Source organism: Panthera leo, chromosome A1 (genome assembly GCF_018350215.1).
Source record: "Panthera leo isolate Ple1 chromosome A1, P.leo_Ple1_pat1.1, whole genome shotgun sequence".
Taxonomy (NCBI): Eukaryota; Metazoa; Chordata; class Mammalia; order Carnivora; family Felidae; genus Panthera; species Panthera leo.
Window position 1 is genome coordinate 117,700,435 of NC_056679.1, and position 18,636 is coordinate 117,719,070.

Below are 18,636 nucleotides of genomic sequence, written 5' to 3' on the forward strand. Positions count from 1 at the left end.
CCTTTCCAGAGCTGCCCTGCATGCTGGCCTTCCCACCCCCACACTGATCCCCTCATGCGGCTGCCTCCCACAGATGTCTCCTTGGGATCTGGGACCTTGTCTTTGTATTCTGGTATCCTCAGCACTTAGCACAAGGCCCACGCTAGTAGGAGCTCAATACACACATTGGTTAAAGGTTAGGTTTTTAAGCTGTACAATGCACTAATCTCTGCAAGAAAAAAAAAGTTTCTGTGGTCAAATAAGTTTGGGAAACGCTATACCAGACATCCCTTTTTTTATAGATTTACAGTGTACATCAGCATCTTTAAGGTTCCAAGAAGTCCTGCAGTAAAGAACTTGGTTAACCCCATGTTTGCCAGCCTGAGCCGAGCACAGAGCCCAGCCACACACAGATTGCCGATCAAACTTCCTGGGGCAACTTCTGTAAAATGTCATTTCCTGCCCTCCTGTGGGACCCTACTCTCCAGTCTCCTCCCCTCCTCTTGTCATTTTGGCTTACCGATTCCTTCTGGGGAAGGAGTGGCAGTTCAGACAGCCGTGGGACAGCGGGCGTCCCGTGTTGAGGGCCAGATGCAGCTCTCCTTCCCCCTCAGTAATTACAAGTTAAGTACTGATTCAATTTGGGGTGCTAAACGTGGAGGTAGGATATTTTTAAGCTCTCCTTGTGGAAAGGCAGGATGGAAGAGTCGTGAGAGCAATGTTGTCAAGGGACCAGAAATCCTTGGCTGTTCAGTCACTGCGGTCTCCGTCTATCTCCAAGGGGTGGGCCTTCATCCACAGACCCAGGCACTGCTGTGCTTTCGCCATTACAATTCCATTGTTAATGACTTGTCATCAGTGCCCTGAAAGGAAATATGAGGTGGGGAGGACAGGGGAGTGGCCCCTGCCTGGGTTAGGTACAGGGTGACCCAAGTTTTAGGACCTGGTGCCCTTCGGCAGTGAGACTTTTGTGCGAGGCTGTGCTGACTCAGTTCCCTTATCCAGAGATGTTGCTTTCAGGGATCCGTGACACAGTACAGACAAGGCTGTTCGATTCATTATATCTTCAGTGCTAATACAGTGCAGGGTGCTTAGTAAACGTTCAGTAAATATCTATTGAAGGAATGAGTGATTTTATGCATTGCCCCCTTTCCACCCAGTTCCTTGCACCAAGCCTACCTAGCACATAGTAAGTGCTTTAAATATTTGTTGAGTCCATGATTCTATATACTCCCCACTGGAAGAAGTAGCTTCCAGTGCTACTTCTGACACCTAGTAAGTGCTCAATAAATACAAAGTGTTTGTTGAATGAGTGTTTCTGATCATGCCTCCGTCCTCCCCTGCCCCATTACGTCAGACTCCATACTTAGTAGGAGCTGGAAAAGGCTGACCTATTTTCTTGGTGCATACTATGTGCCAGGCCGAGCCCGTGCTAAAACACCTCCCTCCCCCTCCTGTCTTCCTTTTGGGATATGGTTCTCTCCGGAGTCCCATGGGTATTGGTTGCCATCTCACTCTTGTTTTAGCCAGAGGAGAGGTAGGGTCAGTGAGCTGCCAAGCTGAAGTTGGGTGACAGACAAGGAGGCTGCCTGTCAATCTCTGAGCTGCCCCCAGGCTCCAAGTGAGCACTGCATCACACTCCTCGTGCTGGAGAACCGGCTGACTGTTGATTAAAAAAAAAAAAAAAGTCCCTCTGCGCTTTCCAAATTAAGACGACATTTAACTGAGTGCTTGCTGGCTTGCCTGCTCCCTCGATATCCCAGGGGATTGAGCCCATCTTGGTGAAAACTGTTCTGAGCATGTCCGAAGTCTCAGCTTTGACATTTTGGCTGATGCGAAGAAGTTTCCGTAACCTTTTTGCTCAGCATGCTCAATTTTGTCGCCATACACACTGTGTCACTCAGCCTGTTCATGGGAAAGTGCTGGGTGTTCCCATGCTAGGAGTTGGTTGCATGCTGCAGACGAGAGCAACTACATACATCCCCACTCTGACCAGAGATCAGTTGCCTCAGAACAGAAACAGCTCTACCCATGAATTCCTTAGGGTCTGCGGAGAAGGCAGAGCCGAGGACCAACAGAGAGGATCACAGTGGTCCTTAATCTTATTGAGGCCCCAGACCCCCTTTGAAAATGTGGCAAAAGCACTGACTCCTTCCCATACAAAAGTATGCAGCCCTTCAATTTTGCATGCACTTTAGCGGATTTATAGATCTTGAAGCCCGACCATGGACTCCAGGTTAAGAACTGTTGATTTGTTAGAAAGAACATCACACAAATTCCGGATCCAAATCCTAGCCCTGCCACAAGCCCGCCGTGCAGCTTTGTGCAGATCAGAAGTGTCTTGCTTTTTTCTTGGCTATAAAATGTTCTGGCTCCTTACGAGTAAAATTGCTTGTGTTTGTGGAGGTTTAGGGAGTGATTTAGACAAGGTGCAGTATAACCTTTCATAGGTTACTTGTTACTTTGGGAATCTGATGAGGACTTTGCATCTTCTGCCTAGAAAAACACCTATACACAAGGCTTTGCCTAGTATTCTCAAGGTCCAAGAGCTACAGATTAGGGATTTTTGAACTAGAGTGAAGCAGTGATCAAGGGCATCCAGTGATCCAGTTGACAGCCACAGTTCCAGCTTTCTTTTTAATTAATTAATTTGGCTCCGGGTTTCTTAGGTTGGCTCTTCCCCCATCTCTTCTTTTCTCCACCCTCCCAACATGAGCTCGGCATCAAAAATCCACTAGTAATTGTGGGTGGAGAGTGGCGGTCAGCGTAGTTTACTCTCGTTCTGTGGTTTTCAGACTTTGATTTCCCATAATGGAAGTTTTCTTTCTTTCTTTGTAATGACGTCTTACCTGCAGCTCCAATACAGATAAAAGGAAACTCTGAAGCACTGATTTATCCATTTATTTACTCATTCATTCAACAAGTTAAGTATACATCCATTGTTGCTTTGTGCCAGTCACCTGGCTGGTCAGGCTCGAGACCCTGTCTGCTTAGTTTCCCCTGGCCTCTCTCATTTACTTGGGGAACCCAACAGCTTAAAACTCACAGATCTTATAAGGAGATCACTTGGGCCTGAAGTGAGGTGACACACACCCAGAGACCCTGCTCTTGGGGCATTTAACTTTTGGGGGCCTCATTTTCCTCATCTGTAAAATGGAATAACTGGATAAGGGTGCCACATTGGATTCCAAATATATATGATTTTCATTATCCCTGGCTGGGAGTATGATTGGCCCGTTACTGTGGACAATGAACGTAAGTACTGGCCTCCAACAGAGAACGAAAGGGGGAGCACAGAGAGGAATTTTTGCCTGTAGTGTCCAGGAGGGCCCCATGCTACCAAGAAGCTGAATGGCTAGCTGACTGACTGCTTGGAAATTTCCAGGAAAATTATAAGGCTGAGACTTGGAAAAATATTTGCTATTTCTTTGCTCCCTCCTGCCCTGGAAGTTTTGCTGCTGTCAGTATCGATTTCATAGACCCAGTTCATACACTGTTCTCTAGGGCCTGAATTCACAGGCCCAAACCTGCTGTGACAGAGGAAGATTTACCCATGAACGGTGCGTCTGCAAGGATGACGTCTGTACCTGAAGGGCTAATCGCTGGGAAAGCACAGGAGCCTGCAGAAGCTCAGGCCCGTGTCAGATTAGATCCAAGTCCCTCTTGTTCTGTGCTCAGAAATGCAGAGCTGTGGAGGCCTGAGCAGCTTTAGAAACGTTCTTTTCAACAGTGTTTCATGAGGGGAGCTCAGGTAAGTCCACACCTGGCAGGAGCTCAGCTGCGGGGCCTTTTCCTTCCCTCTCCTTGGCTGGCAGTGTAGTGTCAAAGTGGAGGGCAGAGGTTTTGGTGTTCAAGACTAGTTCAAAGCTTGCTTCTGCCTCCACTCTTGATCTTGGGCAAGACACTCTGCTTCTCCAAGCCTCACGTCTTTGCCTGTGGAATGGGGATAATAACACCTCCCTCCCAAGGTTGTTGGGAAATTAAACTAAATCCTAGCGTAAAGCCCAGGGCTTTACTGGCTCACATAAATGCTCTATAAATAGTCATGCTTTTCTTAGCCCTAATTTTCCAGCTGAGAAGCAGATTATTTGATAAGGTAGCAATAGGGAAGTAGGGTCAAGAGCACACGTGTTCATCATTGTGTACCTAGCACTGTGTACTAATGTGCCCTATTCCTGTCCACATCCAGCATACCATCTTGCCAGGAAATGGGCAACAAGGACACCTCACTCTGCTACCCTTCCCCTGCCCCCTCTTGACAGGTGCAAACAGGATCATGAGCCAGTGCTTTTCCTTTATTAGTAGGTCAGAGAGCTTTGCCTGGCACCCCAGGACCAGCACCCCACCCCCAACTATGCGATGAGGCCATCCTTTCCTGCTTATGACACTCCTTGGCATCTGTTCCACAGGAGGCCTGACCCTCTGTGCTCTACATGTGTTTTGCCAGCAAACACTCATTTCAGCCAAAAAATTCACTCCAAAAAGTTCACAGGCAGAGCCAGCCCTTCACAAGGGGCTGCTTTGGTCAGTCAGATGTTAGTTGTGGCTCCCCTGCCTCCTCTGTGGGGCAGCATAGGTCGCCCTAAAGTTCTTGGGCCACCTCTCAACAGTGAATTCAAAGATTTTAGAAAGCAGCTCGTGTCCCAGGATCCTTAGCGCCTGGGCTCCCTAACATCCCTGGTTCCTGGATCCACAGCCCCCTGCTGCTGCTGCTGCTGCTGCTGCTGCTGCCAGTCCTGCCCTCGGCCCCCTTCTTTCCACCTGGGCCCCCCTGTCCTTCTGCGCCCGAGGCCCCGCTGGTGGCCAGGTCCAGACTGAGGGTTCTCCCGCAGACAGAGAGCCTCCGCAGCACCTCGGAGGCAGCCTCCACAGGCACGCTGGAGCGTTGTTCGAGCAGCATTTCCAACAGTGAGCTCATCTCCGAGACAAAGGTGCTGGCCAGCTGCGTGCCTGTCAGGCTCAGCTCAGGCCCCGTCGCCTTGCCGAACGTCTGAAAGGTCCTCGGCTCCTCCATGGCCGGAGTGTCTGGTGAGAACACGTTGTCACGGTAGTTCGTGGTGAGGGGCAAAGAGAGCCTCGCCATCCAGGCCGGATCAGGGACGCTCAGCCGGTCCAGGGCCAAGCCTGCATGGGAAGGAGGGGACGCAGTGAGGGCTGGGCCCGGGAAGGGCCAGGCAGGCCAGGGTGGGGCTGTGGGCAGGGCAAGGGCAATGGACAAAGGAGGGAAGGGAAATGGCGGGGGACAGACGGGGAGGCCAGAGCGGGACGGGAAGGAAGAGGCCCTGACAGGGAAGCTTGCTGGGCAGGAAGGCTGCTGACTGAAGTACCCACACGAGGTGAGTAGGGAGGAGGCAGGAGGAGGAAGAAGACCTTGAATTAGAAATTGACCCTTTCCTGAAGAATTTCCTGGGCCTGGTGTGTTTCAGGCTGGGTGTCTTCCATCTACCCGGGTAGTCGGGATCCTCGCTCCCTCAGGGCACTAGTAGGTGAAGATGGCATTGCCAGGGGGTGGGGTGGGGGTGGGGTGGGGGTGGGGGTGGGGTGGGGGGGGTGAGGGGGTGGGGGGGCAGGAGAGGACATCCCTCTTCTTAGCCGAGGCTGGAGTTCCTGACTTGGTCCTGCCATCTGCCTGTGTTCATAACAATAGTGACCACTTCTTAAGTTCTTTCGTGCCAAGCAATTTATATAATTCTCTCATTTAACCTCTGCACATACCTTTGAAGTTAAGAGTGCTATCCCATTTTATGGATGAGGAAACTCAAGTTCCAGGAAGTTGAATCATACATCTACTAGGCAACCAAACCAAGGTTTGATACCAAATCTGATGACTTCGAAGCCTCACGTGACTGTACCACCCACCCACTGTCTGAGGAGCCGGCCCCTTATCCCCCTGGGTGCTCCGGGTGCCCCCCTGTGGCCTCTGGAATCCCCAGGCCTGCTAAGGTCTGTACTGTCAGCATGCCCTAAACTCCTCAAACTTTACTTCTCAAGCTGCAGGAAACCCTGGCCTCGAGGCTGGGAAAGGGCTGTCTGCCTAAGGGCTGTCCCAGGAAAGGGACAGTGAAAAACTGTCCCCTAGATCCCTAATGCCACCATCACGCTTTTCCTTTTCACATCTCTTGAACAAAAATACTATCTCAAAAAAATAACCCTGGGGGCACCTGGGTGGCTCAGTCAGTTAAGTGTCTGACCCTTGGTTTTGGCTCAGGTCATGATCTTACAGTTTTGTGTGTTCAAGCCCTGCATCGGGCTCAGTGCTGGCAGCGCAGATCCTGCTTGGGACTCTCTCTCCCTCTCTCTCTGCCCCTCCCCTGCTCACACTGTCTCTGTCTCTATTAAAAATAAATAAAAAGAAAAAAAAAAAGAAAACTAGCCCTGGGCCCAATGGTAGAGGCCAAGTCAAAGGAAAAAAAGTATAAGTCTTATGTTTAAGCAACTGTGTTTAGTAAAAAAAAAGGTACAACATCCACTTTAGTGTGTATTTAATGTTTGCTTCAGGTGAGCTGCTTTAGAATCTATGCATATAATAAAAGACTGGAAGGAGATATGTCAAAATGTTAACTGTAGTTACCCCTAGGCAGAAGTGATTTATTCTCTTTTTGTTTGCCTACATTTTCCTACCTTAACCAAATATTACTTTTGTAATTTGGAAAAGTTATTCCAAAATACAGCTAATCACTGTTTATATTGATAAATGAGTCTTAGTCTTGCCTTGTCAGGGTCAGACCTCTTCCCCACTGGTCCAGCCCCTGCCTGGGACTTAGTAAGCATCTCTTGAATGACTCAGTGAACATAAATATTAACCCTGGGCATTTGGGAAATGTAAACCTTAGTTCCCTGAGACTCTGGTAATAAGGTTGAAACTTTTTTGGTGTTATAGAATCAGGCTTTTGTACCAGGGTCAGAGAGCTTCAGAAGGAATGAGGCTTGGAATGAGAAAATCACTGGAGTGTATAAGAATGGCTGAAAAGCAGTGGTGAATCCACCCCGAGGCAGGTAGACGCTGGGCTGGCCTGGGCTTGATTTCCCACCTCTGCCATTTATGAGCAGTGTGACCTTGGGAAAATCCCGTAACCTCTCTGAGCCTCCTTTTTCTCTCATAAAGTGGTGAAATAGTAGGACTCATCTTGTCAGGTTGCTGGGAGCATTCAGTGAGCTCGTGTGACCAGTTAAATATTGTCCTTATCATATCATCAGATGGATGCTCCCCAGACTTCTGGGGTCAGCAAGCTCACCCCTTCTCAGCCCTGCCCTGTGAGCAGCGCAGGCTTTTCTCTCCTTGCTGCCCTCGTCACCACCCCCCCTACTTCTTACAGTGCTCCTGTGCTCTTTGCCCTCTGTGCTGTGGAGAAGCAGGACCGTGTGGCAGCAATGCCCACAGGTTCCAGCCCAGAGCTGGCCAGTAGAGATTCATGCGAGCCATAGAGGTCATTTTAAATTTTCTAGGAGCCATGTTAAAAAAGTCAAAAGGAAAGATGAAATTGATTTGTAAAACATTTTTGTAATTAATATCATTTTATCATGTAATTTTTTTAATTAATGAGATATTTTACAGTTTTTTCATACTAAGTCTTCAAAATCTGAAGTGTGTTTTATATGTTTATCACATCCTTTTTATTTTTTTTAATTTTTTTTTTTAACATTTATTTATTTTTGAGACAGACAGAGACAGAGCATGAACGGGGGAGGGGCAGAGAGAGAGGGAGACACAGAATCGGAAGCAGGCTCCAGGCTCTGAGCCATCAGCCCAGAGCCCGACACGGGGCTCGAACTCACAGACCGCGAGATCGTGACCTGAGCTGAAGTTGGACGGACGCTCAACTGACTGAGCCACCCAGGCGCCCCTATCACATCCTTTTTAAAAAAATAATAAGTTACACTTTTTAAAATACATTTTTATTTATTTATTTATTTATTTTAAGTAAGCTCTATGCCCAACACGGGACTAGAAGTTACCATCAGAGATCAAGAGTCAGATGCTCTACTGACTGAGCCGGCTCAGGCGCTCCAGGTTTTGTTTTTGTTTTTGTTTTTTTAAAGATGTCTGATTCTTTTTTCTTTAAAGTAATCTCTGTGCCCAACATGGGGCTCAAACTCACAACCCCGAGATCAGGAGTTGCATGCTCTTCCCACTGAGCCAGGTACAGGCCCCCATATATCCCAAATTGATTCCGACTAGCCTTTTTCAAATGTGGCTAGTGGCTACCATATTGGACCTCACGGTTGTAGATTCTAGACAATGCTGTCCTACAAAACTTTCTGTATGTGTGCTGCCCAAAGCAATATGCACTAACCACAAGTGGCTAGTGAGCACTTGAAATGTGGCTGCTATAACTGAAGAACTGAATTTTTCATTTAACTTAATTTTAATTAGATTTAACTTTCCTTAATTTTAATTTAGAGCCACATTGCCAGTGTTAGTAACCATTTTCTGCACAACCTTGGGAAAATTATTAAACACCCTCACCCCTCAGTTTTTTCCTTTATGAAATGGTGATAACGAATAGTTTCTCTTAAGATGTTCTATCTTGTAAGATTTTCTCGTGAGGAGCACAGAACAGGGACTAGTACATAGAAAGCTCTCCATAAATTTTAGCTATACTTTTGTAAAGATTTTTTCCCCATGTTTATTTTTTAAGATTTTTTAAAATGCTTTTATTTATTTTTGAGACAGAGACAGAGCATGGGTGGGGGAGGGGCAGAGAAAGAGGGAGACACAGAATTTGTACCAGGCTTCAGGCTCTGAGCTGGCAGCACAGAGCCCGACATGGGGCTCAAACCCATGAACCATGAGATCATGAGCTGAAGTCCAACGCTCACCCGACTGAGCCACCCAGGTGTGCCTGTTAGCTATAGTCCTTGCCATGCCTTCAATGTGTTTACAGCCAAATGGAGCACATAGGATACGTCCAGCTGAGAAACATTATTAACCACAGAAACAGAAAACCACAGCGTAGGGATGTACAGAGGTATGCTATGTTACCTAAAGGAGGCTAACCAATGTCCAGCTAGCACCAGATTATGTACTTAATATCAAAACTAACTGTTTCTCTAGAAAATGTGATTTTTGTTTCAATTAGAAATATTAACACATTAAAGATTTGACTCAGTTCTCAGGGTCAAAGGATATTTAAGCCCACCAAAGAAACACAAATGAGTGGTTTAGGAAGTTAGGGGAGGTCTCCTTGATGGCATGCAGGCCCAGGTTGGTTCCCTTTCCGTCACTGATGAGCTAAGTGACTCTAGGCAGGCTGCGGTGCCTCTCTGAGCCTCAGTTTGCTTATCTCTAAATTGGAGCTCATAACATCTGCCTCCAAAGACTGGAAGATTAAATGTGATAATGTATATGAGACACTCCCCAGTACCTGGCACATACCAAGAGCTCATTTGCTATTAATATGATTTTTAAAATGAATAATCAAAGTAGCATCTTGTCTTTAAACAAATGAAGATTGCCTGAAGCTTTAGGGAAAGTTAAATGCTGCTGATATTCCTGCCCAGAAACAGAATGTCTGTGTTCTCCCATGGAGGGCATGCAAGGTGACCTTGGAGGCAGAAGCAAGGTCAGAGTGATCCTGAGGAGTTCCTTACCTGTGTGGGGGTCCAACAGGTTTGACAGCTCTTCTTCTAGCAGCTGCTTCACAGAGAGATCATCTTCAGAATCCAGGGGCCCTTCCTCCTGGTCTGGTTCTGCCTGGCTACCAGCCCTGGCACCTGGGCCATCTGTGTCTGGGACTGTGCTCCTACAAAGGAAGCCAACCAGTCCATGAGTGAGGAAATTCACACATAGATTCATTCATTCCTGTTCATGAACATTCTTCTATTCATGCCAGCATTCATTCCTTCACATAAGGAACTGGATACACAGCTCGGCCTTCAGAGTCAGACGAACTGGATAACTTGGTCCCAGGCCTCGCGCTACTACTCTGACTCTGTTGCCTCATCTCTAAAATGGGGATAATAACCCCCACCTCAAGGGGCATGTGAGGGTAAAATGAGACATTGTATGTAAAGAAATCAGTGCAGTGCCTGGTGCCTTGCAAGCACTCAGCAAATAGAAATAACAATGAATGCGTTGATATCATTACTCACCATTGTCCCTCCCACTCCTTTGCAATGCCTGGCCCAAAGTAGGAGCAGAGTAACTTTGGTTGAGACAATGCAGTCACCCATCCATCCATCTATCCATCCACCTCCATCCATCTGAGTATGAGCTCCAGTGAGGGCAAAGATTTTTGTCCACCTCATTCCCCGCTCACCAGTGCTCAAAGCAAGGGTTGGCTTAAGTACAAAGTAGGTGCTTAATAAATACTTTGTGGACAAAGTGACTGAATATTCCATATTCCCTATTTGAAGCCAAATCCCAGACCAGAAGAGCAGGGCAGCAGAAGATGTAGCTAAGGTGAGAAATCCAAAAGCCACTTGGACTCTACCTGACTCCTGCTGTCCCCATCCTGGCCTCTGCCTCCTGCAAACCCTGCCTACCACTTGGGGAGGCTATTTCTCGGGACTGCCTCAGTATGGCAGGACAGGTCTGGCCCCACATTCCAGCAGGTGGGAAGGCTCCCTGAGGAGCTTTAAGGTCTGGGCATCTTTTCTGCCTTTTTTCTGTGACCATTCCTGCTGTCATGAAGCAATCAGCAGGGAGGTGACAAGTTTGCAATAATGATGACAACAACTAATGTTTATTAAGCAATTACTCGGAGTCAGGCCTTAGGTTTTGCAAGGTATGTGCACCTTCTCAGACTTTTCACATCTGTAAGGGGTTCTCTTGTTATTATTCCCATTTTGCAAATGAGAAAAACAATCAGTGGTGCTCTCCACCACCTCCCACCATCTTTGCAAAGAAGAAGGTATGAGTTGTCAAGGCAAGAGCACCGAACCTGGAGTCAGGTGCCCTGAGCTGGTCCCAGCTTTGCCACTCACGGGTTATGTGACCTTGAGCAAAGTCACTTTAGGAGGAAAGGATTGAGCATTGGTTATGCACCTACTGTGTGCCAGTCACTGGGCTGTGGGCCTCGAGTAAATCTGATCATTAAATCTTTACCCCATCACTGCATGGAAGTGTGATGACCTCCATTTTACAGATTAGAAACTGAGGCCCTGAGGATTTATCTGGCTTGCTCAAGTTTAACACAGCGAGGTCGGATCAAACCACTTAGAGCTCCAGTTTCTACATCTGTAACAAAAAAGAATTATATTAGATGTCCCCTTGAGGTCTCTTTAATTCTAGGAGTGTCCAAAAGAACACATCCACACACCCATATCCTTAGCCGGGGAGTCCTTATATTATGTTTAAGGGTCAAGAGAAAGAAAGCTGAAAGTTACACATTTAAAGCCCTAGCCCAGCACCTCTGCAATCAGGGGATAGATAGAGCCTCAGGGATGAAGTCATTTCCTTAGAGACTCTGGGTCCTATAAATACTATAAATACAGTTGCTCCGGGACCACGCTGCCTGGAATGGGGGGATGGATGTAGTCCGGTGCTCTCCCAGGGGACTGCTGTCTGGGATGTGCTCACCCCTCCTCAGATCACAGAGGCCGCAGGGGTGCACGCGAGCCGGTGGGGGGCTCGAGAAGCCTGTGGGTACATGTGCTGCTTACCTGCCGCCGCTGGGCTTGGCCAAGTACTTATTTCCCCGGTGGTTTGGTTTGGGCTGGAATTGGCCCTGATGCAGCAAGGACAGCAGCTGGGAGATTTGCTGCAAGACAGGAAAAATCTGTTGACTCCACACAATTCCGACCCAGCACACTTCCTTGCCGGATGTTTCCCTCAATGCCGGCGCTTTCTTTTTATAGTCTTTCCTCCAGCTTCAGATGTTTGTGTGATCAGATGGGGGATGGTGACCAGTGACGGAGGCAGGGACCTGTGCAGGCAGGTTCCTTGTTTTGTCCTGTCACCACAGGACATGGGTGTCTGAGGGAGAGAATGGGGACCCCCTGGGCCCATCCCCTCATTCTCATTCTCAGTGACCTGCTCCGGCTGGAATCTGTGGGATGGGGGTGAAAAGGGCATTTCCTGACCATAAATTCATTATTACTTTGATAAGCGTTGTCTGAAGGTGTTATTTCCATGCCTTTAGCAGTATTCAAACACTCAGACCGCAAGACTCTGCTGTGGAGAAAGCAAAATGTATCATTCATTCATTCATTCATTCAGCAAGAGTAAGAATGAGAACAGAAGGCAAGCTGAAAGCCCAGAGGAGACGGTAGAGGTTCAAAAAGGCTGGACAGTGGGGCAGGGGGTGAATGAGATGTCAGGACCAGACCCTGCAGGGACTTGTGAAAGAGAAGGCAACAGACCAAGTCTTGGGAAGCGGAGTTCTAGTTCAAGGTCATTTCTAGTATGTGTAACGTTAGGCAGGTTTTTAGACATACTCAGACCTCAGTTCCCTCATTTCTAAGTTGGAGCTGGAAATACCCACCCAGCCTTCTTCACCGGGTTGTCAGGATTAATCCAATGGTTTTAAAATTTTAAATGCTCAGAGAATGTGAGCAGTAAGGGTTGTTGCTCCTAGAAACACTGCCTCTGGCTCCTGGGCCTACCCCCACTTTTCCCTGAGAAGGCCCACTTGGCCTCTCTGGGCAGCTCCAGCTAGAAAGTGCCAAAACCACAGAGGACAGTTGGAAGAGGAGGTGGTAAGGGCTGGGGTCTCACTGTGACTTGGGAGAGTCAGTGTCCAGTTGCCTGCTTCAGGGCAGATCCCACCTCTCTGCCCGGGCCCAGAAGCCCTGCTAAGGCACCTGCCACTCTTCCAAGGGTTAACTGATGTTTCAGGGACAGTCCCCAACTGCCACGCCCTGAACATAGTGCTGTCATTCAGAGTCACTTCAATGTTAGAGCACAGACTCTGGAATCAGTCAGACTTGGATTCAAATTCTAAATCTGCCCCTGTTCCAGTTCCAACTGGATGGCCTTGAGAAATTAAGCATTTTGAGTCTCGGTTTCCTCAGCGGTCAAAAGGGAATAATAATGAGGCCCAGTTGGTTGTAGTTATAAGGATTAAATGAGTGAAGATATATAATTCATTTATTTACTTTTCTTTAAAGTAATCTGTCTATTCAGCATGGGGCTCGAACCCACAACCCTAACATCGAGAGTCACATGCTCTACCAACTAAGCCAGCCAGGCACCCCTATAATTCATTTATTAATAGATCTTATGATAACCACTTAAAAACTGTAGGGGTGGTGTATAATCTCATTTAATTTTTACAATAACCCTAGGGATGAGATACCACCATTACACCCATTTTGCAGATGTGGAACATGAGGCTCACAGGGACTACATAGCAGTTAGAAGCCGGGCTACAATTTGATCCCAGATCTGGCTCTGCTGTGGCTGCTGGAAAGACCTGAGCATTAAGCAAGCTGCCTCTTTCTGTCAAGTTGATCCCAGCTGGGCACCCTTCTTTCCATCATCCCGGTGGGTTCAACCACAGTCCCTGTTCTCTGCTATCTCTGCTAGCACAGTGTTTGGCTCAAAAAGCTCCCTCAGTAAGCATTTGACGAATGAGTGAATGAATGAACAAACGAATGAATGGCTCTGGGCAACCTCTGGGGCTACATAGGTCCCAGGGCAAGACTCCTAAGAGAGGAGCCGGGCTCTCGCCAGGTGGCTTCCTGGGGAGGGTGTAGGGGAAGGAAGCTGTGTCCTTGCTCCACAGGAAACCTGAGCCAATGGCCTGGCCAAACAGAAGTGTGCCTTGAGTGGGCAGCCTGGCACAGGGAAAGCTATCTGAAGTGGAGAGGAACAGATATGGGTGTGAGATAAGTTACAGTCTCTGAAAAAGATTTCCCATTTTTGTCTAGCAAATCCCTGGTCGCTAGATACTTTGTCCTTCATTATCCCATTTGATCCTCAACCCCTGGGAGGTAGACGCAGGGTAATTTTGGCATCATAATTGCCATTTAATAGATGAGGAAAGGGGGGCTCTGATATTGACAGACTTGCCCAAGGTTGCCCAGCTACTAAGCCGCTATGCTGAAATTTAACCCAGATCTGCCAGACTCCCAAGTTCTGAGATTGTTTCCACTGCCCCATTCTACAGGCCTCGCCAGCAAAGTCTAGTCTTAGGCAAGTCACATGCAGCCTTTGAGCCTGGGGGCAATGATGCCCATGCTGGCCTGCTTCATGGGGAGGCTGCCCAGATAAGAAGAGATGAAGAGCTTTTGCAGAAGTAATCGTAACCATTTGCTGAGTGCTCACTATGTGCCAGACATTATTCTAGGCTTTAAGTGCACTCATTTCATCTTCAAGCAAATTTAGGAGATGGGTACAATTAACGCAGACGTCTTCAACAACAGAGAAGCTGAGTAATGTTCCTTTGGTTCTCAGCTAAGAAGAGGTGGGGCCAGGATTTGAACCCAGGCAGTGTGAACCCAAAGCATGTATTCTTAAGCGTGCCTGTTGCTGTGTGTCTACTTGACAGACCCTAAGTAAGTGCTTTTATAAGAACTAATTAAGTCCTCAGGACAGCTCTCCAAGACAGATGCTCTTACCATGATCTCTGCTTTACAGAGAGGAAAACAAAGACTCAGAGATAGCAAGTAAGGTGCCCAACAGCTAAATTCTGTTGCCCTCAGAACTGTGCCCTGACCCACTGCATCCAATGTACCGTAAAGTCCCTAGTGAGCCCAAGGAATGCATGTGATGAATGTGAGGGTAATGGGGGTGTCTGATGTGGTGGTCCAGGGGTGACCACAGAGAGAGCTGCCCACACCCAAGGTACCTGAACAGGAGGGGAATCCATCGTGAGTTCCTCCACAGGGTTCCGCTCTGCAAAGGCAGCCACAGATAGCCGGACCAGGCTCCGCAGGATCTGACGGGGACCTGTCTCTTTCTCAGGGGTCACTTTGCCATTGAGATTCCGCTGCCGCCTCAAGGTTGCAGAGGAGGCTGGTGGACTCAGTGGAGCCTCCTCGCTGCCTGCGTCTCCTGGCAGCCTCCCTGCGGGGCTGCCCATAGCCTTCGGGGGCCTTGAGCGTGGCTGGCCCATCACAGGCTGGGACTCAGGAATGTTCAGGTTCTCCCTGGAGGCGTTCCTCTGCCTAGGATGGTGGAAAAGGAGGTTGACAGTGTCCTGCAGCACCTCTTGGCTCTCAGCCAGTGCTCCCTGGTTGCCTTGGTTACGCAGGGTCCTGTACAGGGTTGGAGTGAGGTGAAAGGGGGCCTGTAGGCAGGGGTCCCAGCCTGCTTCCATCGTCCCTTCCTTGCCTGCATCCTGGTGGGGCTGCCCAACTTCACTGGGCTCATCCACCTGACCCCTGAGCACAGGCACAAGGTGGATGTCTGCCTTCTGAATGTGTTTCTGGGGCCTCTTGGGCTGGTGGCGATAGGTAGACTTAGCCTCCCGACAGTTGTACACCCCACTGTCCTTCTTCTCTGTCCGGCAGATGGACATGATCAGAGCCAAGACCAACCCAAAGATGGCCAGAAGTACGACCAGGCAAATCACTGTCAGCACCGATGTGCTCAGGGTCCCAGGCTCACGGGCCCTGTCCCTCAAGTGGTCCACACTAGTGACAAACAAGACGCTCAGCAGGGCTCGGGTCTGCAAGGAGGGGCTGCCACGGTCTTCTACCACTATCTCCAGCTCCCACTCACTCCCAACGAGACTGCTGGCATTGGTGATGTTGATGAACAACTGCCCCAGGTGGGGGTTGAGAACAAAGAGACGGGCTTCATTTCCACTCCTAATACTGTAGAGGAGCTCTCCATTTGCACCTGAGTCTGCATCTCTTGCTACAATTGTTGTCAAAAGGAACAGCCGGGAACTGTGGGTTGTCAGTGGTGTTGTATCAGCACCCACTGGACCCAAGCCATTAGGAGTTTCAACGGGTACCAGAAGGTGGCCTGTGGAGGCATTTACGAGCACTGAGAGGCTGGCTTTTCCATCAACGAGGACAGGATGAATCACCTCTGGGGCATTATCGTTGACATCCAAGAGGCTGACCCACACAGAGACGCTGGATGCAAGTTGAGGCTGCCCCCAGTCCTCTGCGATCACACGAAACTCAAAACCAGCCATGTGTTCATAGTCCAGTGACCTCAGAGCAGTGACCTCTCCTGTGTCTGAATCAATAGCTACCAAGTGAGAAACTGGGGATTCCTGGATATGGTATGAGATTTTTCCATTAATGCCCAAGTCTGCGTCATGAGCCTTGATGGTAATGAGGTGAAGAGAAGGTAGGTTGTTCTCCCGAGTAGAGACCTCATACCTGCTCTTCTCAAACACAGGTGCATTGTCATTGGCATCACTGATGTGAATGCTGAGCTGTTTTCTGGCTGATAAGGGCTGGGGTCCTTGGTCTTGAGCCAACAGAGTGAGGGTATATTTGGGCCACTGCTCTCTGTCCAGTGTGGTGTTGGTTAGTAGCATGTATGTATTGCCATTGGTCCTTTTCAGTCTAAAGTGACCCAGTTCTTGGCTCAGCCAACAGTGGACCAGACCATTATTTCCTGAGTCCAAGTCATTTGCCATGACGAGAGCAATGAAACTATCCTTTGGAAGAGCCTCTGATACCAGCGATGGCTGGGAGGCCCATGTAATGTGGATGCTTGGGGCATTGTCATTGACGTCCAGAACCTTGATGAGTACTTTGCAATGGGCTGGGATGGGATTGGGACCCAAGTCCCTTGCCTGGACATCCACCTCATATGCAGGATTCTTCTCGTAGTCTAGGGGTTGACGCAGAATCACTTGGCCAGTCTTTGCATCGATACTGAAGGTGTCCAGCACCTCTGGAGGCACGTGCTTACTGAGGAAGAACTCCACCTCCCCATTGGGGCCTTGATCAGGGTCCGTGGCAGTCAAGTTTATGAGGAGAGTACCAGGGGCAGCATCTTCTTGAATTTCTAGTGCTAGTGAGCTCTCAGCAAACACAGGGCTGTTGTCATTGGAGTCCAGGACATTGACCTTGACCAAGCTGGTGCCTGACTTGGGGGGGTTCCCACTGTCATAGGCAGTTAGCACCAGATCAAAAAATGAGTGGATTTCCCTGTCTAGCTCCTTCACCACCACAAGTTCCGCATGTTTGGTCTCATCAGGCCCCACGATGACATCCAGGGCAAAGTGCTCGCTGGGAGACAGCGTGTAGGAGTGCAGGGTGTTGGGGCCAGTGTCTGGGTCCAGAGCTCTGTCCAAGGGTATCCGGGTGCGCAGAGAGGCACTCTCAGAGATTTCCAGCTCCTGCTCGCCTTTAGGAAACTGTGGCTCATGGTCATTGATGTCCAGCACCTGGATCTCTACGTGGATCAGAGCCAAATCCCCTGTGGCAAGCACGTCAAAGGAAACCAAGCAGGGATCCTGCTGCCGGCAAAGCTGCTCTCGGTCCAGCCGCCTCCCTGTGCTAAGCAGGCCGTCCTCAGGATCCACCCGGATGGGGAGCGCCTGAGGCAGCTGCAAGATCTGGAAGGCAGTCCCCGTTTGCCCATGCCTCTCCTCCCAACCCAGTTCCCGGGACAGCTTGCCTATCACTGTCCCAGACGGCACTTCTTCTGACACTTGGTATCTCACAGTGAGAGTGGCCACCTCCTGACAACCCCCTGGAAGGACCAAGTAGCCACCTGGCCCCAAAAGCCCCAGCAGAAGTGGCAGAAGTTGTATCATGCTTACCGCCAGAGTGGGCTAGACTCAGAAACCACTAGAGTTCTTCAAAGGGTAGGCAAGTCCTCCAGTGTTTCCTGGGGGGCTTGATTAGCCCCGTTCTCCAAAACCTGTTGTCACAGACTTGTCCCATAATTAGATGATGATGGAAGTAGCAGGATTCCCAGGCAAGGCCATGTTCATCTGAAGAGATCTCAGAGGTCCAGGCACCGATGAAGTGGAATTGCTAAGGGAGACCCCACACAGGGGCACCCATTTGTCCTCTTCAGTAAATGATAGAAAGAGCCGGTCCAAGAGGGACTTGACCCAGTAAAGCAGGATGTGGGGATCTGACTTCCAAACAGTTGCTGGGCTGGGGAAACGGAGAAGCAGCTTTTTCCTATGGAAACCCCACCTACAGGAAAAGGGAGGGCTGTAAGTTTCAATGCCAATTAGAGAAAGAGTGTTTCCCCCACTGTCGAGTGGCCTGTGGCTGAGCAGGATGGGAGTCCCAGGACAGGCCAATGGAAAGGTGCTATCCACTCAAGGTGGCCGCCGAGGGAAAGGCTGCTGTGCAAACAAGTGGGCAGAAAGCCTGAGCCTCCGCCTGCCCCTGATACCCTTCCTGGCCGTGTCATGCACCCTGTGTCTCTCCTTTCCTCAGTTCTCTTTGATTCCCTCATATTCCCATTATTCCTCTCCCATTCCAGTCTTTTCCTTACACTCATCTACTTCAAAGTCTTGGCTCTGCCTGGATCACCCATTTTTGTCTCTTGGGAAACAACTGTGATTAAGAGAGTGACTGTCAGAGCCCAACTGTCTGGGTTCTAATCCTGACTCTGCAATTTACCAGCTGGGCCATGTGGGACAAGTCACTAAACCTCTCTGGGCCTCCTCCACTTCATCTTTAAAGTGTGTATGGGAATAAGAACAGTAGCACTCACAACAGGAAATTGTGAAGACGAAATGAAATGATGCGTGAAGGGCTGAGTCCTGGCTCAGAGTCACAGTCGATGAAGTTTGTGAGCAGTGGGTGTTGAGAACTGAATTGCTGGTCCCGCCTTAAGCT

At 49.1% G+C, this 18,636-nt stretch overlaps 1 protein-coding gene across 1 annotated transcript; it reads right to left on the reverse strand.

Moving 5' to 3' along the window:
* Positions 1 to 2,869: 2,869 nt before the first annotated feature.
* Positions 2,870 to 17,916, reverse strand: PCDH12 (protocadherin 12). The gene is made up of 4 exons (XM_042937907.1): positions 14,712 to 17,916; positions 11,584 to 11,681; positions 9,571 to 9,722; positions 2,870 to 5,103 (listed from the first exon to the last, which is right to left on the reverse strand). The coding sequence occupies exons 1-4, from the start codon at positions 17,589 to 17,591 to the stop codon at positions 4,604 to 4,606; spliced, it is 3,630 nt and encodes a 1,209-aa protein (XP_042793841.1). The 5' UTR covers positions 17,592 to 17,916; the 3' UTR covers positions 2,870 to 4,603.
* Between the last annotated feature and the right edge of the window lie 720 nt (positions 17,917 to 18,636).